Source organism: Halictus rubicundus, chromosome 13 (assembly GCF_050948215.1).
Source record: "Halictus rubicundus isolate RS-2024b chromosome 13, iyHalRubi1_principal, whole genome shotgun sequence".
NCBI lineage: Eukaryota > Metazoa > Arthropoda > Insecta > Hymenoptera > Halictidae > Halictus > Halictus rubicundus.
Window position 1 is genome coordinate 12,736,890 of NC_135161.1, and position 27,550 is coordinate 12,764,439.

Consider the following 27,550-nt stretch of genomic DNA (forward strand, 5'->3'; position numbering starts at 1 on the left):
TTCTTCGAGGGCGCAAAACTGCACAGTTTGCCAACTTTTAACCCTTTGCACTCGAAGCTATTTTAACTCCAAAACAAAACATTTCTTCGGACCTAGAATATTTTTTTTCATGTTATACATACAAGAACGGTGCAATTTACTTGTACAATACTGAAATGTTCGGTAACTTGTTAAGTACAAACAAACGTAATAATGTAAAAAATAGTTTGAATAATGATACAGCAATTTTTAGTGGTGCTTTACAGTCACCATTCCAGTGCTAAGGGTTAAAAAATATGTTTCAACCATTCGTCGACCTTGGATCGACCTCCAGCGTAATTTTCGACGAAAAGCTGGCAGAAAGTAGGAAGGAAGTAAACGTCTCTCGCTGCTTCCGGCTTGAAAAGTAATTTCTCGGGAATAAGAAGAGGCGGCGCGGCGTTTCCGCGATCGGCAGATTCGTTCTCGGCACGGTTTTCCGTCGGCCGGATAGCGCGGCAGCGATCATGTCAATTACCGTCGGCAGGAGCAACCACCGTTTAATCGCGGCGTCGCGCGGCGAATCAACGAAATCGCAATCAAGCCGGGCGACGTAATTCGGCAAAAAACCGCGACGCCGGTGGTCGTTTTGAATTTCGCGGTGTTCTGTGAGTCAGCAAACGTCGTCGTCGTCGTCGTCGTCGGGGTCCCCGGGTCTCTCTCTCTCTCTCTCTCTCTCTCTTTTCCATTCCCGGTGGCTGGCTATCGTTTTAAGTAAAGCTAATGCGAGTGTACACAGAAACACGCGTGGCTAATGCGTGGCCGGCGCGCGGCGCTTCCTGCCTCATGTATTCAAATTAAAGCACGTAACGCCGTCATGGAGCCGGTGTAATGGTAATGATGATGGTAAAACGAGACCCATGGACGCCTTCTGCTTCGTCTTCTTCCACTGTCACTGGCGCACAGAACGATGCGCCGCGCAACCTGCCGGTGCCGGTTGCGCCGATGACGGTGCAACAAACGCCGCCGCATCCGCTGCAATCAGACCCCGAACCCCGACGATGCAACGCGAAATTCGATCGCGATTCTCACCGGCCGTTCTACCGCGATTTAATTGCGTTATTCATCCCCCACGGGTCCGTGCAACTTTGAACATTGTTTGCGGTAGGCTTCGTTGCCATCGAGACAAAATTCGTTCTTTCGAACTTCGTGAAATTCTATGTTAACGCTTTGAGAAATAAGAAGAATGTGTCTATACCAGTTTTTAGCCATTTTATAAATTATATTTACCTTACGAAATAAGTTTGTTGAGCCACTCCACAAAGTAGATGGATCTTCACAATCTCAGTAATTGTAAATTAAAAATATAGGATTAATAGGATTAATAGGGTTTTCAATCATCTTTCTATGCCAAAAGCACAACCCCTCTATTACATTGCAATGAAAAATATTAAATTATTAGACCACGTCACTGGGGATGGTGACTAGTTGGTTGCAAGTTGTTGAGATTGAAATTGTTGTTGGCGGATCCGTCGAAAAGTCTGGCTACACATTTTTAAAAACCTTTTTAAAAATTATAAAGTCAGGTAATGCGAGTTAACCTGACCTGTGACTGGAGAGAGATGACCAGGTCGTCGATAATGCTCCCATTTAAATCGCCATAACTTCGGCAAGAAGCAACTCAGCTAAAATGTTCAAAGTGCGTCTTCAAGTACAGATTGCACACTTTCAAACGAGCTTTTAATTACGTCGATACGATCATTTTCCTCGGAGTTGTGACTGCTTGAAGATGGTCCTATTTTTCGAGCACGTCCAACTGAAGTAAAGAGTGGACAACTTTTGAAGTTGAATAACTCAGTCGGAAAAAATCGGACAGTGACCAACCAGCGCTCATTTTACACGGGAAAGTAGTCGCTTTCCATTGGCGTGGGAGCAGCTTTTCGAAAAAAATTTGTTCGGTCCACGTGACGTCACAAGGTTCCACAAGATTTTGAAAAGTTTGATCGACGACGTTGCTCTTCGCGGAGAAGCTGTAATTTTCAGAATAGAAAATTCTACAGAGTTTCAAACGACTTTTTGGCCACGATTATACGAATCCGACTCCATCGTGGCTGATTTCGCTTCGAAGTGGAATCAGCGTGAAAAAAGTCGTACGGCGGCCAATCAACATTGATTTTGCACAGGAAAGATGCTCACTTCCGAGAGGCGTAAGTGCAGCTTGTCTAAAGAAAAAATTTTGTTCGCTCCTTTTACCGAGCCTAATTAGGCAATCTCGGCGCCGATCCATCGATACCGAAGGCACTCGCATCAAAAGTTCACCGACCCTCGGATCAGCGATCTGAAATCGCGATTCCACGGTCCTCAGCGACAGAGGAGCCTCTTCTTTTGTCCCTGTCCCATCAGATTCCTTCCTGTCGGTCCTCGGTACGCGACACAATAAGGGCCGGGCGTCGGTTAATGTAATTTTAATCACCGGTTAAATAAACATAAGCGTAAGCGAGGCGTAATTTGAATCCGGATGCGTACCGATCAACGGTCCTGATAAAAGCACAATGTTTAATGCGTGTCGGCTTAGAAGAGGAGAAAAATCGCGATCCTCGTCTTGCCCGTTCGTTTCATCGTCTTTCTTTTATCCTATCTTCTCTCTTCGTTCTCTTGTTCTTCCCCCTCTCTCTCTCTCTTTCTCTCTCTCTGTCTCTGTCTATTCTTTTTTATTCTTTTTCCCTCGGACGGTTGCGTGAGCGGAGTGCGTGCATACGCGCGTGCGTGCGTGCGTGCACAGGCATGTTATTCCGCAGTTTATGCGAGCTATGCTAATCCGACGAGACCATGAGCGCGTCGAGCATTCCCCAAATCATGAATAATCAGCGATACGTACGACGGGCCCTGAAGAAGGGCCCCAAGCTTTATATCATTTCTTCGCCTTTCTCTTACGACGATTTTTTCCCCTGGCCTCCCACTCCCCGAGGGATCCGTCTTCCTCTTCGTCTTCTTCTTCCTCTTCTTCTTCTTCTTCTTCTCTCTTTTTGGTCGTTCAAGTCGCTAATTGCACGGTTCTTTTCTTTTCGATTAACATTCGGCTCCGAAACGATCGTCGACGATTTCTTGCGCCGTTTCATCTCCTCGCGAGAGAACGCCCGCCTGTATTCGTTTCTTTCGCTGTCCGGGCCCATCGCCAATGAGCCGATAATTCGCGAGTCGTAGAATTTTATATCGCGACCCGTCATCGTCGACAGTTAATTTTATTCAATTAGCACGTACTCAGGCGGGGGATCCCCTGCATACGATTAACAAGCGAGCCGATCGCCGATTGTTCGCCGATTTTATGATTTTTCGGGACGACTCTCGAGAATATGCAATATTGGAACACTAAATTTCCGATTCTCAAGAAATTGTCCATATTTGGGCTACGATGATTCAGTTGAAATTGAAATGTTCACTGAAGGTTTCACAATTTCGACAGAATTTCTCGGAGAACCTAGAACTCCAAATATAGTTAATAAAAAATTAAATGTAACGTTACCGAAAATTTGAGATATTGTCACAAGGTTTAACAATATTTACAGAATTTTTCGAAGAACCTAGAACCTCAAGAAAGGTTAATTATAAATTAAACCTAACGTCACAGAAAATGTAACAATATCGACAGAATTTTTCAGAGAACCTAGAACTCCAAATATAGTTAATAAAAAATTAAATATAACGTTACAGAAAATTTGAGATATTGACACAAGGTTTAACAATATTTACAGAATGTCTCAAAGAACATAGAACTCCAAAAACAGTTAATAATAAATTAAATACAACGTCACAGAAAATTTGAGATATCGTCACAAGGTTTACCAATATCAACAGATTTTCTCAAAGAACCAAGAACTCCAAAAACAGTCAATAGTAAACTAAATACAACGTCACAGAAAATTGGAGATATTGGTACAAGGTTTAACAATATCTACAGAATTTTTCAAAGAGCCTACAACTCCAAAAACAGTTAATAATAAATTAAATATAACGTCCCAGAAAATTGGAGATATCGTCACAAGGCTTACCAATATCAACAGAATTTTTCAAAGAGCCTAGAATTCCAGGAATAATGAATTAATAATGAATGGAGTGTTGCATATCTTGCGAACTTTCGTGCGGGTTCTAAAGCGCCTCGTCTTTGCACCCTTGTCGGCGGAGGGTAATCGAGATGCGAATGCTAATCGACGTACGCGAGACCTGTGATTATTAATTAGCGATAAACTGTGATCGTTCACGGTGGTCCAATTTCGACTCGGCATGGCTGCGCCGTGTACAATGGAAACTGTGTACACACGGACGAATGACGCCACTGTTATTATATCTAGTGCGCATGCTGCCGGGCCCCGGTATCGTGCATAAACATCACTCTAATGATCTAGATGGTCGTTGATTATGCGGCCGTGTTCGTGCATTAACCTACACCGCGTCCTCCTGTTTCCTCGCGTGCACACCTGACATTTCCTCCGGCGTGGCCTGCGCCCGTCGTATTTCCCGATTCCACCTTGATTCCTCTGCTCTTTTGCCGGACGTTTAACAGCTCTGTTCTATTAATATCGATACAAACCAGCCCCCCGTTTTCTCGGAACATCGGGAAAATCGAGCTGCGCAACATCTCCAGTCAACTCCGAGAAGTTGACGTCCATAGACACAGGCTCCACGCTTAGCGCATTAAAATCGGCCAACTTTAAACACACATAACTTTCGACCCAGTCGATTCCTGCCCTCGAAACTTCGATTATTGGCATTATCTCCTCGAGATGTACAGGATTACACAGGAAAAAGTTGAAAAATTTCTGGGTTCCCAAGCTGAAGTTTAACCCTCGATTATTCGAAAACTCGAACCGCTTAACACTTTGACTGCCGAACTAGGGACCTCAAAAATTCCATAAAATCACAGTAAGTTATTGAATGAAATAAAAATTGAAAGAATTAAATGTATTATTGGGAGTATGGGTATTAAAGGAAACCACACTATTATAAAATACGAAATAAGATTTATACCAGAATAGTAACTCTAGAAGCACGTTGTGAGACACGTCTTCATCCAGCGAAAGAAACGTTACGGAAGAAACACAAGAGTCCAATATTAACAACTGAAGATCGAGGGTCCCATGCCGGGGACAACATACAATGTATATTAACTGTAGATACAATGTATGCATATACAGGTCAATGGCCGGTTCGATCGATCCTACCTTTTAAAGGAACAATAGATTGATTTTGTTCTACATTTATGAAATAAATTCCAACATGTATGATATCGAGTAGTCATCCAACCTTCTTGCATTTTACAGATTCTAACCAAATTTGCTAGAACGAATGTATTAACGTAAAAATTCATTTCAAAACCTGGATAAATAATTCCGTCACCCACATTAGGGTGACATGGCAGCGAACGTGTTAAAGGCGAGCTTAAGTGCGCTTGAAGTTCATTTGGAAATTGAACAAACGGCCAGCTTGTGATCGGCGAATTCTGACTAAGCAAACGAATGAACGTTGGAAATAAAAATTTCGCCGGTCTAAACGGACGAGCGTGCGGTAATGCCGTGTTTAATCGGCAAGGAAAATCAACGTTGGCCACCGAGGCGGATGAAAATCGGCGTCCGTAATGAAAAACGCGTCCTTAGTCACGCGTGCTCGTTTTTATCGTCCGGCGGGATCGTGCCGGAAGCATAACTCGATTCGCCTTTTCGTTGGCATTTGCATGCGCGGAAATAATTCCCATGATTCGCCGGAAACGTATCAGATAAGGGCCCGCGGCTATATCCCGGTCGCATTAACCGGCTAATTAAAGCGGCGTAAACAATGGCGTCGGGGAGTTTTCAGAGCCAGCATCGGAGGCATCAAGAGAGAAATCCCGGAATACAACCGCAGCCGGGTTTACACATGTGGAAGCGTAATCCGGGGCCGGCGCGTTATGCGCCGTCTGTAAGGTAATGCACGAACACGACCGACTAATCAGCTGCCATCTACATCGTTAGACTTATGTTTATGCATGATACATGTGCTTACAAGCGCATCACCCGCAATAACGATTACGAAACACAACTATTTTGGTGTCGGTGCCAGCGCCGCAAAACCGCCGAGGGCCCGACATCCTTGCTTCCCCCCTGCTCTCTCTTCTCTCTCTCTCTCTCTCTCTCTCTCTCTCTCTCTCTCTCTCTCTGCTTTTTTCGAGTTCACGCACGGAGAGCCTCCGTGCTCGAAACGGCGATTAAAATCGAATGGACAGGCTCCCTGCGAAACCATAAAAATTCGTAGCACTCCGACCAATCGTCAAACATTAGGTTGGCAAGAAAGTGATTTCGGTATTTTTAGGTGAAACAAAATCCAATTTTTTTATCAAAGCCACGAACTTTAATCAATAAAATATTTTCGATCTTGTTCTATGATCTTTTGCCATCTTTCTGGTAGCATCATAATTCCTTCCTCCATCATAAAACTTCTGATCCTTTTCGGTGAAAAACTGATCCAAGTGCGATTTCGGACCATCATCGTTAGCGAAAGTTTTACCATTCAAAGAGTTTTGTAAACTTCGGAATAAATGATAATCTGATGGTGCAATGTCAGGGCCATATGGTGGATGTGACATCACTTCCCAACCAAGCTCCAATAACTTTTCACGTGTTACCAAAGATGTGTGTGGCCTAGCGTTATCATGGTGGAACACGATTCCTTTGCGATTTGCCAATTCTGGCCGTTTTTCTTTGATTGCTATGTCCAGTTTTGTTAGTTGTCGACAATAAACATCTGAATTAATGGTTTGGTTCCTTGGGAGAAGCTCAAAATACACAGTACCTTTGTAATCCCACCAAACTGACAACATGATCTTCTTTTGGTGCAATTCAGCTTTCGGCGTGGTTTGGGCTGATTCATCACGCTTCGATCATGATCGTTTTCGAGTTGTGTTATTGCAAACAACCCATTTCTCGTCACCAGTGATGATTCGCTTCAGAAAAGGGTCGATTTCATTTCGTTTGAGATGCATATCGCATATGTCGATGCGTTGCGTTAAGTGAATTTCTTTCCATTCGTGTGGAACCCAAATATCGAGCTTCTTAACGATTCCGAGACTTTTAAAACGATATTCTATAGTTGTGTGCGAGACATTTAACCTGTCTGCAATCTCTCGGACAGTTATACGACGATCCGATTCAATAATGGCTTTCATTTGGTCATCGTCAACTTCAGATGTTCGACCGGAACGTTGGTCGTCTTCAAGTGAGAAATTTCCAGAACGGAATTTTTTAAACCAATTCTGGCACGTGCGTTCTGCTAAGCAATCCACACCATAAACTTCACATATATCTTTGTGAGCCTCGGCAGCTTTTCTACCTCTACGGAAATAAAACAGCAATATGTGCCTACAATGTTCGTTTTTGCACTCCATGTTCAAATTGACGCAGAACTAACAATTTTAATCAAAATTACGTGTAATTTGCTTCAAAGGCAACCTAAAAGATGCAGTTACGAAATGTCAGAAAGAAAACAAATGCAACGTTAACGGAAGTCAATCAAACAAAAAATAAAGCCATCTATTAGCGAAAACCGAAATTACTTTCTTGCCGACCTAATATTTTAATTGCTCATCCAGAATCCGGACGATTACGCCTCCGATATTCATGCTCCGTGCGATGCTTCTTGCTTGCATAAGCAATTTTTCTAGCCCACGAAAGAAAATAAAAACCAGATATATCTAACAAAAGCGGCTCCAGATGGCGCGATCGCCGAGCGATTCCCCTAAAATGGTACAAAAGATTTCCAAGCGCCGTAGACAAAAGAGAATAAAAATGATTTCCTCGAGCGATCTTGAATCAACACGCAATTCTAATCCACACAGAGAGAGAGGGAGGAGGATCTCAGAGTGGACTATCCGGCGCGGATGATTGATAGTGGCATATTCAACGAGAAAGGAATGAACGTCGTCGAAACTGACGCAACGGCCTGTTGCCGTCGGATTCGTCGAGCGAAGCTCTCTAATTTATTCCCCGTGCTGAAAAGCGCTGGTCGGGATAAAGCGGTCGACGGATACCGCCGGTATTTAGGATAATATGGTTATAACTCGGCGTATAGGCGAGTATTAGGCGACTTAACGAGTTAAGCGTGGTTAACGGTGCGTAGAGGCAGTGCCTTGGGATTAACTGGCCGTGCCTAAACGCGCTAATACGTTACTGTACCCCGGCACCGTGTTCGGAAAGACAGAGGTAATTAACCCCCGTGGGCTGGTGGCGGGCCCGGCCGTATTTTAAGGACCAATTGCACGTGGCCCGAGCATGACTTCTTAATCGATTCAATCGACTTCATTTCCATCCGAGCTTTTCTTTCCCTCGGCGACAGTCAATTTCGCAGGAATGTTCGCGTTTATTCGGCCGGCTGGCCGTGATTCATCGTCTAAGCTCGCTCGGGCACGTTATCGGTCGCCTGAACGATCGCTATCTGCAACTCATGCTTGCCCGGCCTCCGCTATAGCGACCGGGGAGCATGAGCGTCACTGCTCGGCGCCCCACCAACCATACTCTGGCTCGCCGTGGATCGCGGCTGAAAACATTGACCCTCTGCGCGTCTGCTATCCGAAACAACGATAATTTCAATTTTCTCATTATTGACAGTCTTGTTATTAAATGTCTGATGTCTCAGACAGGTCCTAATTAATATACCTTCGGGAAGTTATAAACAACAGAAATTTCGTACAGTTGCGAGTCCGGAGCGGCCGTAAGGAATCGGCATTATAACAGTGGGGGGAGGGGGGACGTAGTAAAAAGCAATCAGGATTGCGGAGCCATTAGCATTCGCACCTGATCATCATGCGTAATAACCATAAGAATCGCGGAGGGACAACCTGTTCCTAATCGTCTCAGTTGGGCCAAAGGGGCCCGAAAGAATCGTTCGAACGTCGAAAATCCGCGTGGTTCGTCTCGGGGACCGTGAAATTCTAGGGTTGGGGCCCGTGGAGGTGGTCGACGGGCCCCAAGGGCAGAGGCGAGAAGGCTATCAGGCCCGCCCCCGGCTAACAATCCGTCACCGTGTGCGCTGTTTTCTGTCGAGCGGATAGTCCGGACGTCACGGAAGCCGTGTGCAGTGTGACTCACACCATGGGCGAATGGGAGGACGGATACGTGGGCCCGGAGATGGGACTTGCGGGGCCTTACCGCTTGCGCGCGAGAATACATGCTACTTGAAGAATTTTTTTCGGCGGAACCAGTGGACCGATCGGGCTGAAACTTTGTGGGTGTGTTTGGTAGGCTCTGAAGAACACTTAGACATTTTTTTTAAATCGATAATTCAACTATGCTCGTTGTAAATAAATTTTCAGTTGCGTCGATTACGTTTCCAAAACGTTTGCGACTTTCGGAATTTTTTGAAAGAAAACTAGTCGGCTCATCGGTTTGAAATTTTGTGGGCGGGTTTGACAAGCTCTATGGAACACAGAAAAATTTTGGTTAGATCAATCATTCAACGATGTTCGTTGTAAAAAAATGTTTAGTGGCGGAGTTTACGTTGCCACGTTAGTTGAATTGTTTCGAACGGTTATCTGCTGTTCCTGCAAGTCGTATCTACTCAAAAACTATGAAAAAACCGTCGGGATTTTGTAGCCGGAATTTCAGCGGCTGCGTGGCCGTAGGAATGAAATTTTGAGTGGAAGCCGGGAGCCGTGTCACTGACGTTTGACCGACGGGGCATTAATGTATTCCGCTTGGGCATCAAGGGCCGAAAAAAGGGTCGGCAGGGGTAGAAAGGCCAGCGAAAGGGCAAGGGGGAGGGGACCGGCAGTAAAGTCAACGGTTGCCGCCCCGGCAAAAAACTGAAATTGATCAAAATGAGAGCCACCGGCCGAGCAAAAAGGGTAAGCGAGCGCGGCGGTGGCCACGCATCTCGTGTCTTCGGGGAGTTTAGCTCCGGCGGGAGAACGCGATCGACAATAGACTTTCGGGGCGCAAGATCCTAATGATCCGACGGATCGTGGGACGACGATCGGGCCCTTTCCCGGGAATCTTTCTCGGCTTGCGTTTCGCGTGCGGGACGAATCCGCCGCGGCCAGCAAGAAACTGGGAAGAACTCCCGGCGAAAGAAACGCGAAAGACGCTTCCTGGACTCGAGGCCAATTTAGTCACGAGGGAACACGGACGAGCTAATAATCCCTCGTTTTCATCTAACTCGGATGAGAAATGGTCCTCGCCTGAAATATCCCACGCGTTCTCTTTCCTATTTTTACCATTGTTCGTCGTAAGGGGTGATACCCTCGGAGGGGTGGAAAACGATTGTTTGTATATCTCTGGAACCATTCAAGCTAGATGCATGTTGCGCATATTGAAATCGTGCGGTTTTCAACGAGGAATGCGACTGTGCAAACAGTTTCCCGAAAAATCCATTTGTTTAAATTTTACAGTAAAAATACTGTGAGCAGTCATTTTTGGAAGGAATTGCCCCTGCTTTCTATTTTTTTTTCTAGTGGAAAAATTTATTCTTGGAAAAATAATTTATCAGGGAGAAAATAGAAGGTTTCCCCTTAAAATGAGTCCTAGGTAGACCCTCCTACGATTTTTTTTCACAAAGTTACAACAAATGGAATATACTCAAGGTTTAATGATCCTCAACTCTTTTCCACGATTTCCTCAAAGTGCTATAACTAGGCGACAAAAAATCGTACATCGAATTTTTTGGTCCCATTCTAAAGGGGACACTTTACTCTTCAATCTCGCAGTGGTTTGAGTGTCGGAAAAAATTTTTCGATCCCCGTGGAGGCGTTTAAACTTGACTTTTCGATAAGGGAGGGCCAAGATCAAGGACAATTAAAGTGGGGAGCAGAGTAAAATGGAAATTACGATTAAAACGACTTCTTAAACACCCTGTATATGGCCAATATCGAAGGCAGAAAACTTTCGCCAGATAATCCGTTCGCTCGTCAGTCGGATCAACGTCCGATGGGTTCGGGTGGTCGGCGATGAGTCGACACGCTGCTTAATCAGAGCCCGGGCTCTCGATTGTGGATATTTAGTAATCAAGAGAACGTAACTTCGTTTCCAGCCGCAGTGAAAGGCTTGTACACACACCACACCGGGCGACCGACGCGACGTTAATTGCTGGGACAGTCCCCATACAATTTTATATCCGCGTCTCTGGCCTCGCTTGAATCTTGTTCCGTCTTTCTTTGTGTCGACGGGGCCTCCATTGTCGCTCGGTTTTAGGCCTCGAATGAAGGATGGGATTATGAGAGGCAACTCGATTACGAGGATTCGTGCCTCGGCTGCAGTATTTCATCCCGGCCTGTCGTCAATTAGGCCGTTTACACTCTCTGCGACACTATGGCTCCGGGGGGCCGAATATTCCCGAGAAAATTTCCCCACCGACGAACGCAAATTGTAATTTCTCAAATTTTGTCAAATCTCTCTCAGCCAACAATAATATTAACGCTAGGTTTACCGGATCCGTCAAATTGACCGGTTCCGACATTTTAAATTCAAAATTGTTGAGATTCTAGGGACGCATGCACGAGAAATTATGTAGCAAATGTATTTCTTTGCTCGGAAAAAAAGGAAGCCTAAAATATGATAGTGCAACAGAGAAGCAGCGGTCGAACACACGCATAAATTTTCCAGGAATGTAACGCACGCGAAATAATACCCGCGCCGCGAATATTTAATTATTCCGAGATCTGGTTAAATATTTAACGAGCCTGTATTACCATCGGGCAATTATAAACGAGGAATCCCGGTTTTTCCGGCGGATCCGTCTTCATTACCGTTGAAATTACAGACGTTTCGCGCGCGCAATGGACGGAAAATTAATCCTGGGAATCGGGCTTTTTTTGTGGGGGGGACGCAGCGCGCGGACCCGACTCCGGCTCGCTTTGAACTCGAACTCGGGCGGTTCGAACACCGAGGCGCAATTTGCATCACTTAGGTATGTTAATACACCTAGTTTGCCGGCCGGGGAGACGCCGATCCCGGCCGTTTGTGGGCACAGAGAACCGGAGACCGGTGATTTTGCATAAGCGCTCTCCTCAAATCGATGCGCTCTGTATTTAACGGGCCGGTGAGCCGCGTGAAAATGTGGCAAATTACGCTTTTCCGTTCGCGGTTCAGTTGCTTCCTATAAATAATGATGGCTGTTAGCCGGCGGATAACGCTCCTGAAAGCTAGCTGTAAATCCCCTAATCGTACGCAAAAACCGAGTGGCCGCAACATCGTAGCATAATCGCGCGATTGTAATTGAAGAGGCAGTGCGTAGCATGTTATAACTTCATCAATGGACATCGGAGGAGAGTCTACCTAGGCTCGTTTTAAAGGGTAATGCTTCTACTTTCACCCTGAGAAATTATTTTCCCGGGGATACATTTCTACACTACAAAAAACGAACATGAAATCACAGGCAATCTCTTTTAACAAAAACTGAAATTCAAACACTTCTACTAGACTTGAAAAATTTTTTCCGATACTCAAACCACCGCAAAATTGAAGACCTCAGTCTTCCCTTTACAACGAGACCAAAAAACTCAATGTACGATTTTTTGTTACCCTTCTATTACATTTAAACGAAAAGTGTCCATGATCTCAAGAATCGTCAGTCGTGAATGTGTTTTTAATTTGTTGTAACTTGTAGTAAAAAAATCGCAGGACCGTGTACCCAGGCTCGTTTTAAAGGGTAAAGCTTCCACTTTCATCCTGCGAAATTGTTTTTTCCGAGCGTACATTTCTACACCACCAAAAACGAACATGAAATCACAGGCAATCTCTTTTAACAAAAACTGAAATTCAAACACTTCTACTAGGCTTGAAAAATTTTTTCCGATACCCAAACCACCGCAAAATTGAAGACCTCAGTCTTCCCTTTACAACGAGACCAAAAAACTCAATGTACGATTTTTTGTTACCCTTCTATTACATTTTTAACGAAAAGTGTCCATGATCTCAAGAACCGTCAGTCGTGAATGTGTTTTTAATTTGTTGTAACTTCGAGTAAAAATATTGCAGGACCGTCTACCCAGGCTCGTTTTAAAGGTTAAAGCTTCTACTTTCGCTCCGAGGAATTGTTAAACCCTGAGAAAATTAATTGAACAAATTCGACGAGGATTGTTTCTGAAAGGGAGATCCTCGTTTCCCTCGAGGATCAGCAGGAACTCGTCGAACCCGGCGAGCTAATCGTAGAATCGTACGTGATCGATCGAGTGTTGTGCTGTACCGTGAACGGAATAGGTGTCGAAGACCTCGACACGTTGTCGCGTGTGATTTTCGCGTCGACACGCGTGCGTACCTGCTCGCCGAGACGTGTCCATTGATCATTCAATCGGAGAGATTGCGTAATACAGCGGATTCGATCGGAACGTCGTTTGTTCCGCCGCGTACCGCTATGTCTCCTCTCTTGTCCGAAGAACCATCCAATCAGCTCAAAAAATTCATCAACCTGAGACGCGATGTCGATCGTCGAACCGACCCCCAAAGAAATACACTCGCAACGTCTGCTTACCTTCGTCCATTTTTATTCTCAACGGAAAAACCATTTTACCAACGGATCCTCCGATTAATTAGACAATCTTCATATTAGATCCATGGAAATCTTCTCAGTCGAGTACCGGTACCAGTGGCTTGGTTAGATAACGCTAATTCAATAATAAAATTATTTTGACTTTAATCATTTCTCCATCAAACTCGCAGCAACATATTTGTGACATTTTTCCGATTAAAATGAGTCCCAACACGATGTGCTTCCGAGCATATTTGCCTCCGTAAAACACGATTTGGTAGAACCTCGATTATCCGAACTCGATTGACGGAACATGACTGCTTTGACAATGCTATTTTAAATCTTTATGGATTTATGTAGATAATATGCTCTCGTATACTGACCTTTACGTATGAAACTCCTACGCAGAGTTCACTCGTATAATTTTGGTACCATCGGTTCGGATAATCGAGGTTCCACTAAACCGTGTATTACGGAGGCGAATGTGCTCGGAAGCACGTCATGTTGGGGCTCATTTTAATCAGAAAAATGTCACGGATATATCGATAAGGGTTCCACATATAAATAATTCGAAAAACAAAAAATTTATGTGTCACTGAATCAGTATTGTCTAACGATATTAGTGGCTCCTCAGAGCCCGCGCCTTGCAATAACGGGGCAAAATTTCTCACAGACAAGCACACCTCTTTGCCACATGCGAACACACTGTCGCATTCCTTCCTAACTTCAATTTAATCGGAGAAAATTTACAAGGAGTCCTCAAAGCAATTTTCCGAGGAAACAATTTTCACCGAGGACGTTACCGGGTTTCGCGCGGAGAATGCAGCAGCGTCTCGCATACCGCAGATTAGAATTCCTGATCGCGCGTCAACGAAGCGTGCGGGCAGAGTTGTAAAAAATTAATCGAAACGCGATCGGTCAGGACAGCGAGTACAATGTGGCTTGGAAGCGGAGTATAGTCACGGTGGGCCTGTGAAACGACGCGTCGCGCGAACCATCGTTGGGGCGAGCCTTCGGGCTCGAATCATGCTAAAGTGGCGGCTTTGATCATTCTCTCCCTCTCTCTCTTTCTCTCTCTCTCTCTCTCTCTCTCTCTCTCTCTCACTCACGGATGAAAAAGAAGAAGATGGAAGTACAAACGCACCCGCGGCGATGATTAACAACCAGTTCCCGGGCACATATCTTCGGGGCCCGGCGAGCTAATCGATTAATATACGATATCGAACGCGTCTCACCGGCATTGTTTGTTGTTAATTACACTGATACATCTAGGAGACGGGCCCCTGGGCCCTGTTGCTCGTGATTCGGCGGTTCGACCGCCTGCCGATCGACGGTCGATCTCTCCAGCGGGATTTGAATCTAACTTTCGACGAGCGTCCACGATTCTCTCTCTCTCTCTCTCTCTCTCTCTCTCTCTCTCTCTCTCTCTCTCTTCGCGTTGCTCTTCTACGGGAAGAATAAAAAGAGGATCGGTATTGTATCGAGAGCATCGTACATCATTCTTTCCTACCAATTACACGCCGTCACTCTGTTGATTATACTAATCGGACGGCGTCGGGCAAAGCCATGTTGCGCAACGATCTGTGCGCTTCACTTGTCCCGAATCAATTATCCCGAGGATGCTTGAAATTTCCGAAGACAATGGGCATTTTTGTCTGTTTAGCGAACTTCCTGCGGAATTTTCATCGTCGTCTGTTCGGTAAGATCGGCAAATAATTTTTGCGAATTTTGAGGGAATTGTTGGAATTGCTGGATAGATTGTTTATGCAGATTTTTTCCGTCGGCGATGGAGAGCAGGGTTTATGTAATCGTTTAAACGTTGAAGTACGCGGCAAAGGAGCCGCAGGCCATCCGTGCGAAACTTCGTTCCCCTCCTTCGCGGAGGAACATCGGGAATCATTAGCGATTATCGATGACCATCAATGTGGAACAGACTACGAGCCGCCATCAATTAGAGTTAAATAATAGCCCGCGTTGTCCATCCGTTACACCGTTCGTTTCGCTTCCGGGATCTAGCCTCTTACGGTCGCTCGCCTATTTGCCTTAAACGATTCACGAACTTCGCGGATTCGTCACGTGGCTAGCCTAATTCTCTCCCTCCGTTAACGCTCGGCCGGAGAACCTGAAGTGTTGTCTGAGTTATGACGCAGACCGCGGATTTTATGCATTTCTGACAGAGGGAGTGGGTGTAATTGATAACGGTAAAAACGTCTGGAGAATTCGAAGTTACCGTCACATATCAACATTAGAAATTAAATTTCACCTCAGTCTGTTACAATTCGGATAGGAACCATTTATTTTACTGATGCAGAATTATGCAATCACGTTGTACAGTTTTCGAATTACATATCTTGCGATCAGAAAGAATTGTATGGAAGGTCAACCCCCTTGCCTAAAAATTTACTTCCCGGATTTCAGGTTAACCCTTTGCACTCGAAGCCATTTTAACTCGAAAACGAAACATTTCTTCCGACCTGGAATATTTCCCCTCTATATATATTTTTTCATGCTATACATACGAAAATGGTGCAATTTACTCGTACAGTACTGAAATGTTTAGTAATTTATTAACTACGTACAAATTTAATAATGTAAAAAATATTTTGAATAATGATACAGCAATTTTTAGTGGCGCCTTACGGTCGCCATTCGTGTGCTAAGGGTTAAAATGCACGTTGGGAAATAAAATAATTTCTACAGGGTGTCCCACCAAATTTAAGTCATTATTATTATTATTCGTGGCTAGCAACATCTTGGATGGAGTTTCAATGGAGATGGCTGGTGTATTTTTCTAGCTGGAGGTGTCAAGGACTTGTGAAGGTCAACTTTGGTTTTCCAAATGGAACAGTATATTTTTTGATTCTCTGTAAAAAAATTATTAACCTGTGTAAATTCTAATTAATAATAGTCTATATTGGAGAACATTGCATCGAAGAGTAGACAGGCACGCGATCAGGGTTGGCACCCCAAGTTCAGACTGGTAGACCCCCGGTATACTTGAATTTGAAGATCCACGATCACGATGCTAGGTCTAAAAGTAAAAGTCTATAGATCCCCCGTTTACGAATGCAGCAACGAAATAGGCTTGTCAGCGAGTGATGGATCGTCCACGGTTGTACAGTTACGTCCCGCGAAAGCGAGCGATGGACTTCCGGGGGCCCGAAAGCGAGGGGGCAACGAAATTCCGTTTCACTTTCCGGGGGCCCAGGGGTTCACAGTTAAATCGGCCGCTAATTGCACCGCCCCCCTCTCCTCCTCCTCCCCCTCCCCCGCCCGTTCGATGAAGCTTCAGCGATGTGTGTGTGTCGCGTTAATTGCCCGAGAGTTAACCAAGGCTCCTCCTCCTCGACCCCCTGGCCCCCCACCACGGGTCTCTCGCGCGCGCAGAAAGATGGATGGATTACTTAACACTTGTCACGCCTCGCTAATTAACATTCAGTGATCTCCCTCTCGGAAGTCGCCGTCCCCCCCGCCCCACTCTTCTCACTCCTTCTTTGTCCTCTCTCGAAACGCAGCCGGCCACCACCGGCAGGTGGAAAGTCGTTTAATATTTATCGACGATCGCGTGCGACCCCGTTGCCACCTCCGTCGGGCCCGGGACGGGCCCAAGTCGGGCCCAGGCGAATTAAGATTCGTGGCCAGGCGCAACGGTTCGCGGGAAATATTAGAATACCGGCGGGCTCGGCGTGATTGACCCGCCACCAATTGTCCTACTATGTTTGGCTACACCGACGAAAGGCAGCCGACGAAAGTGTGAGTTTGATTTGTAGTAGGGTGACCCGGGGACGAGCATAACTTTTATTAATCCTGCAACGGTATCCCGGGATTTCTCGCGACACTGACAAATTTCTGTACAGCAATCTTCGCTTCTGTATTGCACGATATAATTGAGAATATCAAGTTTCAGTAATTTCTTATATAAAATTTTTATAGTATAAAATTAATTTTTTTTTCCAAGGGTCTATAGGGTGCGCAGAAAATGTTTATCCGTCGTTATTAGACCGCAGATTTTTGAGACAATGAGGACGTTAAAATCTCGTCGGAATAAGTATTATTGGCAGCTTATTAAAATGATTGGACATTTAATTTGTCCTTTGAGTCGCCGTGGTCGGCTTTTATACCGCGCAGACTTTCGCCTGGTCACTGTTAGGCAATTAAACCGAGCAAGAATCTCCGAGGGCCTGGAAAATAATTCACATAATAAATTTGAAGAAACCACTGTCTCAAAGCACGCTTTAATTATCCTAATTATCGCAGCTTGTCCGGTACACTGCACCTTTGCGTTACTATCTCTCCTCCCAGCTAAAAACACATGGAATTTTATGATCAAACCGGATTGTCTACAGAGAAATCGTAATGGAAACTAGTTTGAAAATCTGATTCCGCCGTAAACGTTCCACGGTTAACCGTATAAATTATTTCAAATCTCAGAAGTTTCTTTCGAAACGTTCTTTCGAAGTAGTACATCCTTTATGATAATCATCGCGGAGCCTAACTTGCGCTTAAAAGATTTTTTACGACTCCATTGTAAAATCATGAGCAGCCGTTCTCCTCGCGCAAGTATGACAGTTAACGAATAGGACGGGCCGCTTTGGTTAACATTTTTTCTTTAGGGTGTCAGAAGAAAATCGACCTTTTTATAAATATAACACAGTCATTGGAAAGTATTCTTAAATAATATACAGACTTCATAAGACTTCGTAGACTTCATAATATTCTCTTAAAAATTCGGTTAAAATTTACTGAAATATTTTTATATCAACAGTTATCTTGCAGGTACGGAAATCAGTGTACAGTAAATTGTGCTGGGGTCGCGAGAGACCCCACGGTACCAATGTAGGATTAACTTGTAGGATTAAATGTAGGATTAAGTTCATCTTCAAGGATTAATTAACAAGAACAATACCTGACTAAGCTTGTGAACGTATTTTGCTACTCGATGAAATAGTTTGTTAAAATAGTTCTGCCGCGTTGGTATGTAAAAGTGCAGGAAGATCATAATCCAGCGATCGACATCGGGGTTAATCGGTAATGGAAACTGTTGTTCGTAACTTTCATCGTTGGCTCGGTGGTCTAGAAACGTCCGTGTACGTCACTGGGCCGCGATATCTAATGAGGCTATTAACACGCGCTGCACCACCGAAGAAACTCCGTCGAGCGTTTATGACATCCGATGACCTACCTAGCGGCTTCTATTAGAGCCGAGCGATCGCCTTGAGTGAGACATTTTCCAGCTCCTGCTAAGTCAGTCTGGCCTAGCACATCTCCTGTCCATGGACGTGTCATTAAAACTTCCTGGTTTTTACACGGGTACCCCCTGCTTCGCGAAACTTCGCTCCAACCATGGTTAATCAGGCCTTCAGGAGTCTCCGTTACTTCGATCGTTCGCCTCCGTATATTCAACTGCGAGCTTGTGCAGCTTGCAGCACCAAATACAGTGATTTCTCTGTATATGTCGCCGAGGCGTGGATGATAAACGTCGCCGAATTATCCCCACTACCGCAGGGCCCCGAAGCTCGAGAGGCCTCGGTAAACATAACACGGCTCGGGTACACATACCTGGGTTTGACATATATCGAGAATTCGTTGTACAGAGTTTACTCTATATATGTCACAAATGTTTAGCCGATAAAAGTCCCAGAACTGTCCCCACTGCCGCGGGGTATATCCTGTGAGTTAAGAAGAGATCACTCGAAAGAATCACCTGGACGATATATGTCACTGGCTGGACCCGTGTTTTGGACATGTATCGAGTAAACACTGTACTTCTAATCTTTTCATTGAGGATCGTTAAATCACGGCTGTCTCAGCTGTGGCCTTGTCTCAGTTGTTGCAACGGTACTGTCTTTGTAAAGAACTATTGACATTGTTTGTCAAGTATTTGGAACATTTCCATTAGTGCAGGAAGACTGTTTTATTGTTCGATGAAGATGTTCTGCAATAATTGATCCAATCCTTCATCAGGCGATTATCCCCAATGCGCAAATTGCCGACAGTTTCGCAGCCAGTGGAATTACTTAACGGAGAAAGAAATAGGAGGATGCGTCGATGAAGAGAGAAAAAGAGAGAGAGAGAGAGAGAGAGGGAGGGAGAGAGAGAGAGAGAGAGTGGAAGGCCTCTATTAGAAGCCTCCTCGGCGGTAGATGAATTATCGCGGCAACGTTCGCTGTGTATGCAAATTGAAAAAGATAATGGCTACAGGGTTCGCGAGTGTCATTTCGATCGGACGGTGATTACGCAGCGCAGTCATTACCGACGGATCACGGTTGTTCTCGAATCGTCGTGAACGAACCATTCGAACGACTGCATAATCATACTTATTTCCTGCCGCGGTGGAATGTGAAAAAACATGGAAACGCATTAGAACCCGACAATCCGGGGAAATTAGAATCTCTCTCTTTCTCCCGATCTATGGATCGGATTCGAATGATACCGGCGGTACACCGACAGTCGACCCTGTCGCAGTACTTTGCATTGACATTCCGTAAAACATAGTCATTCTTTTGTTTAAAATATCTCAACCTTCAAATGTTTGCTGTTTCTAAACAGGAAATAACATCCCTAACTTTGAAATCATTTTTCTCGATGACTACGTCGGACATCGGAGTGAAACAAAATGCAGTTATTCAGTGCTCGTTTTGATTTAGCTGGCGTAATTTTTTCAAAATTTCAGTATGCATGTGAAGGGCACAGAAAAATGATTTTATCAAGCATAGTTTCTAAAGCGAACGGTCAGCAGTTGGCGTGGTACATTTCTTTAGGGGTTGGTTTTTGTAATCAACCCCTCGAGGAACGTTGACCAAAAAATTCAGAATGATAGCTGGATTGTTAAAGAATTGTTTAAAAAAGTTTCAAAGGCCTCGGGTGGGAGGAACATTGTTTAAAAAAATGGCGAAGAAAGCAAATTAAATTTCGTTTTTCTCCAGAACGAATCCTGTTGTGAAAAAAATTTTATCACGCATATTTTATTCTTTCATTACTTAACATAGTCCAAACTCGAAACTCTTCCAAAGGATACTGTTAAACTGCATTACGTTTATTATACCGTGCCGGTAGTGTTACAGCGGCTATTTTGTTTCTGATAAGTGTCGATTCGGCCAGTAATCTCGCCAGCAGTTTTGCTGACAGATTCGCAGAATTCGCCGGAATTCCGCGGGTTTAATAGCTCGGCCCGTTCTGGGGTAGGAATTCGGCGCACGCCCGGTAGAATGCGTCCCTTATCGGACTAACATTTTCGTTCGCTTTTTCTGTTGCAGACTCGTGCGAGCCGGTTGCCGACCGACCTTACAGTGAGTGACTCACGATCTCAATCTTCTAGAAATTACAAGCCGCACACTTACGCCACCGGAAAAAATACCACCGGAGACCGACTGCAGAGTCGGAGACCGTGGTGGCCGTGTCTTCCGTGAAAGAAAGACAAAATAAAAAAAAAAAGAGTCCGGGGCCACTTATTACGCGAGCAGATCCGAGGGCCGTTTTCCATTCAACGGTCTATTCCGCTACGATTGCGAAACCTCGTCGAACGCGATCTAACGGGGAAACGGTCCCCGGGTTACTTCTTCTCTTCGGGCTCTTGGCATTTCTCCCCCCCCCCCAGGTTTTTTATTACCTGGAAACCGTGGGCCCCGAGGTTTATGCAAACGCGTAAATTAGATCGGATTCTCGGAACCGGCGCCCGTTTCAGATAGAAAGCGCGCGCGACCGGCCGCTTTGCTCTCGCTTTCGAGCGACTTACCGCGGATTCCGATCGCCGAATTGCGGATGCGCGGCTTGTGAACCCTCCGTTGATGACTCTGTTCCACGGTTCGTTGGAGAGGAGATGACCTGGTTGATGATGGAAGTCGGGAACGGTTTACCGCCCGAGACCTTTTCGATTTTTTAAGAAATACCGTGAATTCTCGATACTTGTCAACAGTACGGGTCTTGCCAGCGACATGGATCGTACAGGAGACACACCCGGGCCGTGTTATGTTTACACTCCTCGGCGTCCGAGGCCTCTCGACCTACGGGTCCCCCTTGGTCCCCTCGGTGTACCCCGCGGTAGTGGGGATAACTCCGCGACGTTTATCATCCAGGCTTTGGCGACATATATAGAGAAATCTGACGAATCTTTCTTCGATCTTCATGTGGTGTATGAGGAATTAGGGGGAGTTTAAGTCATCGTTTCGACGGTTTTAAGATTGTCCTTCAGATACAACTTCTCTGTACACAAACTGACAGTAAAAAATTAGTACAATCCAATTAACACATGTAGGACGATTTGTAGTACTACATGTGTTAATTGGATTGTACGACACGTGTAGTACTGGACACAAAAATCGACAGAAAAAAATACATCTTCAAAATTCGGTAGCTCAAATTCAGGCGAATATTACACGTGCATATTCTAGTGGATCCTGACTGAAAAATCTCAAAAACTCGTCGGTAAAAAAATGCCCACGGATTAACACTCGCGGACCATTAACAAGACGGTCTCCGCCGGCTTCTCGTCGCCTAAAAACTCAGCTCGATGTCGAAGCTCGGCGACAAAGATGCGAATCATCCCCGTCTCCGTTTCCAGGCTAACATCGTCATCCTTGCAGCCGGGGCCCGCTAATTACTGAAAAAGGTACGGGGGACAAATCGCGTCGGCGGATCCACAACGATCCATAGATCCACACCGCAGTGGGGTGTAGATGTCGGAGTAGGCTGCCCGTCTTCTTGTTGACATCAAGGGACGTTAGGGGGCGGTAAAAAGTCGCGCAGCATCCGGTCGTCCGTCGTCCGCGCGAGCAGTCGTAAAATTCAGCGTTATGCGATTCGGGGCCTGTGTTTTGTCCCTCTTTCGAGATTATGATTACCCCGGCTGCGACCGTGGCTAATATCACGCAATAAGCACGCCGCCGCCTCCGAGAAGACGCCGTCAGTCCTCCCCCTATCCTCTCGGTGTCTCTCTGTTTCTGTGTATCGGGGCCCTACATCCTTTTCTCAGGTACGCTACTGGACACCGACTGTATAGGGTCATTCAAATTCAGGGACGTACACTCGAGCTCGAAATCGTACTCCTAGATATACGATACATGTCCAAAAAACGGGTCTAGCTACGGACATACATCGGCCAGGAGATATCTTGAGGCGACCGAGGTCTCTAGAGATTCTGGGCCCCTCACGGGGTATACCCCGCCGCGGTGGGGACAGTTCTGGGACTTTTATCGGCTAGGCGTTTAGAGTAAACACTGTATTTGGGATCTTCCTTCTTTTGTTTTAATGTAGTATATCACTAGGGATTTTTATTCAAAATTAAAGTTGTCTATTTCAGTTGCGAGGCACACAGGAGCTAAATTTATTTCTTTACTTAATAATTTCATAGAGTGCATAACAATACCTACAATAGTATTTTCAAATTCTTTAAATTTTGTATAGATGCCATAGTGCAGTAACTCTGGCATCCAGCAGTGCAATTACAGAAAGAGAAGTAGATGTAGTGTTTTAAATTTGTATAGGGTGTTCCAAAATTCTGTGCACTACAATATGGGCTACTGGGAACTCTTCTTGCATCCAGCAGTGCAAATACAGAAAGAGAAATAGATGTACGGTGTTTTGAATTTGTATAAGGTGTTCCAAAATTTTGTGCACTACAATATGGCCTACTGGGGCCTCTCCTTGCACCCAGCAGTGCAATTGCGGAAAGAGAAATTAATGTAGAGGGTTTTAAATTTGTATAGGGTGTTTCAAAATTTGGTGCACTACAATATGGCCTACTGGGGGCTCTTCTTCAATCCAGCAGTACAATTACAGAAAGAGAAATATATTTAGAGTGTTTTAAATTTGTATAGGGTGTTTCAAAATTGGGTGCATTATAATATGGCCTACTGGGGGGTCTTCTTCAATCCAGCAGTACAATTACAGAAAGAGAAATAGGCGTAGAGTATTTTAAATTTGTACAGGGTGTTCCATAATTTTGTCCATTACAATACATGTCACAGAGGTCCTCCTACCGATCAGCGCGATTCGAAACGACTTCTAGAGGGCGTGTTAAAATGTTGTGCAGTGCAATATACGCGGGCCGAAACCGGTGTAAACGAGTATCCGGTGTAAAGTTAGGGCCCCGGTGGAGGGAGAGGGGCGAGAGGTCCCATCAAACGAGCCGCGGGGCCCTGCGAGGTCATCCGGACTTTCCTGGAGCGACTTCATCTTCACGGTCTATTCGGCGGACGCCGCTGGAATTTCAGGAGTCGCCGCGGCGAGAGCTGATAATTTTTATTATGCGTTTCATTCTGCCCGCTGGGTCTCGTTCACCCCTCTCTTGTTCGTACGGTTACGCCGTATACCACCGGGGAATATTTATTGGTCGATCCCGGGGCCGGTTTACACCCGTCGACGAGCCCTTATCGTTTCCCGTAGCGAACGGGGTCGTTCGCTAATGCAACAAATTTCGTAACGACCCGGTTCGTCGCTCCGGCTATCGTCGAAACGATAACTAATTCCTCGGCCGGAGGAGCGTTTACAGCAGTTGGTTGATATTTAAGCAGCCTCGACGGCCGATTAACTACCGTTTATGAAATGTTTGCGCGGCCAGGGCTCGCGGGTAGAAAGACATTAAGCGGGAATCCGCGCGTTACGGCCCTGAAAGCAAGTGATCTTTATGAATTTCGCCGGGGAGGAAGTATCGCCGATACGGGAATGGACTGTCACGGGATTAAAAATTACATTCTTACGCTGCTGTAAAAGATTTTTCCCCCGGCCCGATTATAGGCGCATTGTACGGTAAGCAGCTCGCGATTTTAAGCTCATCTTCTTCAGCGTAATCTCGCAAACTAAGCGATATTCGGCATTTTTTCTCGGCGGAATCGCTCGGGATGTGGGAACGGACTCTCCTGGGATCGAAAGAGACGCTCTTGGATTATAGTAAAATATTTTTCTGAGCTCGATTCTTCTGATCGTTCGTGAGACAATCCACCATTTCAATCGACAAGGTTTCCGCATGACGAAAATAGAGGTCTGCATTTTTCTCGAGGAAACCGTTTGCGATAGAGGAACAAACTCTTTTGGGATTAAGAAAGACGTTTCCAGAGAGTACCAAAATATTTTTGTTAGTTTGATTCTTCTCATTTTTTAGTGAAGAGTTCGCTATTTTGTGAACCCTGTTCCTGAAGGGGTAACTTCCACGCTGTCTCTGAACACTGGGAATGTTCATAAATTTTTTTTTCAAGGAACAATTGGTGATATTGAAATGAGCTATCGTGGGATTGAAAAGGGCGGTCTCGAATTGTAGTGTAACATATTTTCATCTCGATTTTTCCCACTGTTCGTTGCACGGAGCACGATCTTTTGAACCCCTTTGTCGAGGCTTGATTTTTACATGTCCCTGAAAATTGGGGATATTTACCATTTCGTTGGAGAAACAATTTACAAGGAAACGACTCGATTAATAATTCAAGAAGACGTTCTTCCATGTAACGCGACCTGGATCGCCTCCCAAAGATGATCTAGAACCGAGATCAATTCAGCTCGTTAATCTGCCAGGCGCAAGAGCACAAACATTGGCCCCCGGTTTCTTCCGGAGTCTCTCGCGAACCGGAAGGGAGATGATACCACGGAGACAGATCGGCGGTAATGCGACCTCGATCAGGCGGTACCCGCTGAGAAGGTCGCTGGTAGGAGGCGTGATCGAGAGAGGCACGAAGAAGGGGACAGGCTGAATACAAGAGTAGCCTAGTTGGCTGTCGGCGAAGACACCCGGATGATCGAGCGATGTTATTTTAAGTTTTCCGTGGGGGCTCTCCCGTCTTGTCCTAATCGGCTGTCAGGCCACCCCCGTGTCTGGGGTCGCAGGCCACCCCCGTAACACGACGTGTATACGTGCCGACGCACGCGTCTACATGGACGGTCGACGAAACGCTCGGCTCGTTTCGCCTACGAAAGAGAAGGAGAAGAGGCGTCGAGAGGCAACAGGACCCCCCGCGGAACAGATTCGCCCCTTTTTGTCACGAGGAGGATTCTCGCGCGGGAATCATGCCCCTCGAGGGGTTGTCGGATTCAAAACGCTTTACACTCTCATAACCGGGACCTGTTGATCGACTCCCGGCAGCGAAAAATCCCGGGCACCCCTCGAAAATCGCGCCACGTCATCGTGATCCCGTCAGCCTCCTCGGGCGACCTTGATATACATAGCGGATCGAGCTATAAGGGACGTGCTCCTCCGTTCTTCCTACAATTCGCACCACTGGACAATACTATGGGACACCCTGTACAAATTCACAAAATCATAAAACACAGTTATCAAGTTTCATTCCGATATCTCGTGACGTTAATTTTCAGTGGTATTGTGGTCTTTCAGCGCGACTGTGAAACGTCGTTCGAGCGATCCTAAATCCTCGGACTCTCTAAAAATTCTCTTGACCCAGATTCGTGTCCCAGTGCCGTCACAAAATGGCTCTGGAGCCTCGACGAAGGAACTTGTGGTTCCTGGGAAGCCAACTCTGCGTACCCGGTAGCCAGTAAACGTCCAGTCCCATTTAAAGGTTCTCTAAATCGCCATGACAAAGCAGAAGATAGTCCTTGTATCCCGGGTTCCGTAATTGTTGTAGAGTAGGTGGAATTCCTCGGTAACGATGCCGAGGAGGAGCACGAGATAGGATCAAAAAGAAAAGCTGGTCAGTTTCCTCACAAAATACGATAAAGTTTGACGGCATTGTTTGTCAAATTTGATGTCGTACCTTGGCAACAGAGTCCGGACGCTTGTTCGAAGAATGGTGGGGCTGTGGATTATGGTTGCTACGTCTTGAATTTCCTCGAGCGGTTAGCGGGAAAATTCAGGTTGGTCGAAGGTTGAGCACCTCTTCGATGCTCATTACAGTGTGTCCCGCCCCCGGGCTGCGGGTAATCAGAGTGTGCGGGGGAGTGAAGGGTGGCGGGGGCGGTGGGTGACCTCGCCCGGGGCCCCTGCTCTCACCTGGCCCCCCTGGCCCCCTGCCTTTGTCCCTCTTGTTCCCCCTGGACGGTTTCGACTACCTGCGAGAGCCGCGAGAGGAAGGTGACGGAGAACTCGGTTTCATTCGGATTCGCGACCTTGCCGGTGCTTTGCATTCGCTGTGCATCGTGCCGCCTCATCCACCCTTCCTCTCTCTCTTTTCTCTCTCTTTTTTTTAGCTTACTCTCTCTCTCTCTCCTCTCCTCTCTTCCCCGAGCAAGCCGGTAATTGGCGGAAGTCGTATGCGGGCGTGCACCGCGTGAAACAGCTGCGGAATGCCGCTTGACGTTTTAATCTGCTCTTCCGAGGGGGTTGCCGAACCAACCACGGCTAATTCGGGGGACCACGGGGTGGGAATTAAATTAGGTGACTGAAGAATATGTGCTCTTGCTTGGACCGGTCGTTGTGGGAACCCGGAGAGGGTTCGCGAGACGGAAAATTAAGGAAATTGAGGGAGGAGTGGCCGGGTTCAGGCTGTGGCGTACTTTCCTTCGATGACGAAGGATTTTGTTGATGTTACAATGGCTTTTGAAGAGTGTTTTGATGCGTTGATTGGTTGTGCGTGTGTGTCGTTCAATTATGAGTTTAGTGGGGAATGGAATGGATCTTGGAAAATGAAAAATGAAATGACAGTATATTGGAAGAAGAAGTCACACCAGAAAATATTTTTTTACGCTCCCTCCGTTCGATTTAGAAAATTGATCGTAATCTATCCTTCTAGACACAGACGTTTACACGTCTACAATTATTTTCAAACAGATACTCGATAAGATTGATATTCTGCACGCGGTTCTTCTTAGCCACTGCATTTTGTGACGAAAATATTTTTTTCTGCTTTTCCAGTTCAGCCTAGGAAATTTATTGTAATGTACACTTCTAGGCAGACATACCTAGTATATCTACAATTATTTGCAAACAAATTCTCGGCAAGGAGAACATTCTGCACACATTTTTCTTCGGCAACCTCATCCAGTGAAGAATGCTACTCTGACAGAGACGGGCACTTCTAAAATATTTTTTTATGCTTCCCCTGTCGAACGTAGGTAATTAATTTTAATGCACATATATGTACGGGCACTGGGACTGTTTGTGCAATTTGTTTAAAAAAGATTGACAGTAGCACCGCCATTCTGCACACATTTTTCCTTGGCAACC

At 45.6% G+C, this 27,550-nt stretch overlaps 1 protein-coding gene across 2 annotated transcripts in view; it reads left to right on the forward strand.

The window, feature by feature from the left end:
• The window catches only part of LOC143360265 (uncharacterized), a 181,099-nt gene that overhangs the window by 25,962 nt on the left and 127,587 nt on the right, over positions 1–27,550 (forward strand). For both annotated transcript variants that reach the window (XM_076798960.1, XM_076798961.1), the window contains exon 2: positions 20,700–20,732. In XM_076798960.1, the coding sequence (XP_076655075.1) occupies positions 20,700–20,732 (33 nt within the window). The remainder of the gene's footprint in view (positions 1–20,699; positions 20,733–27,550) is intronic.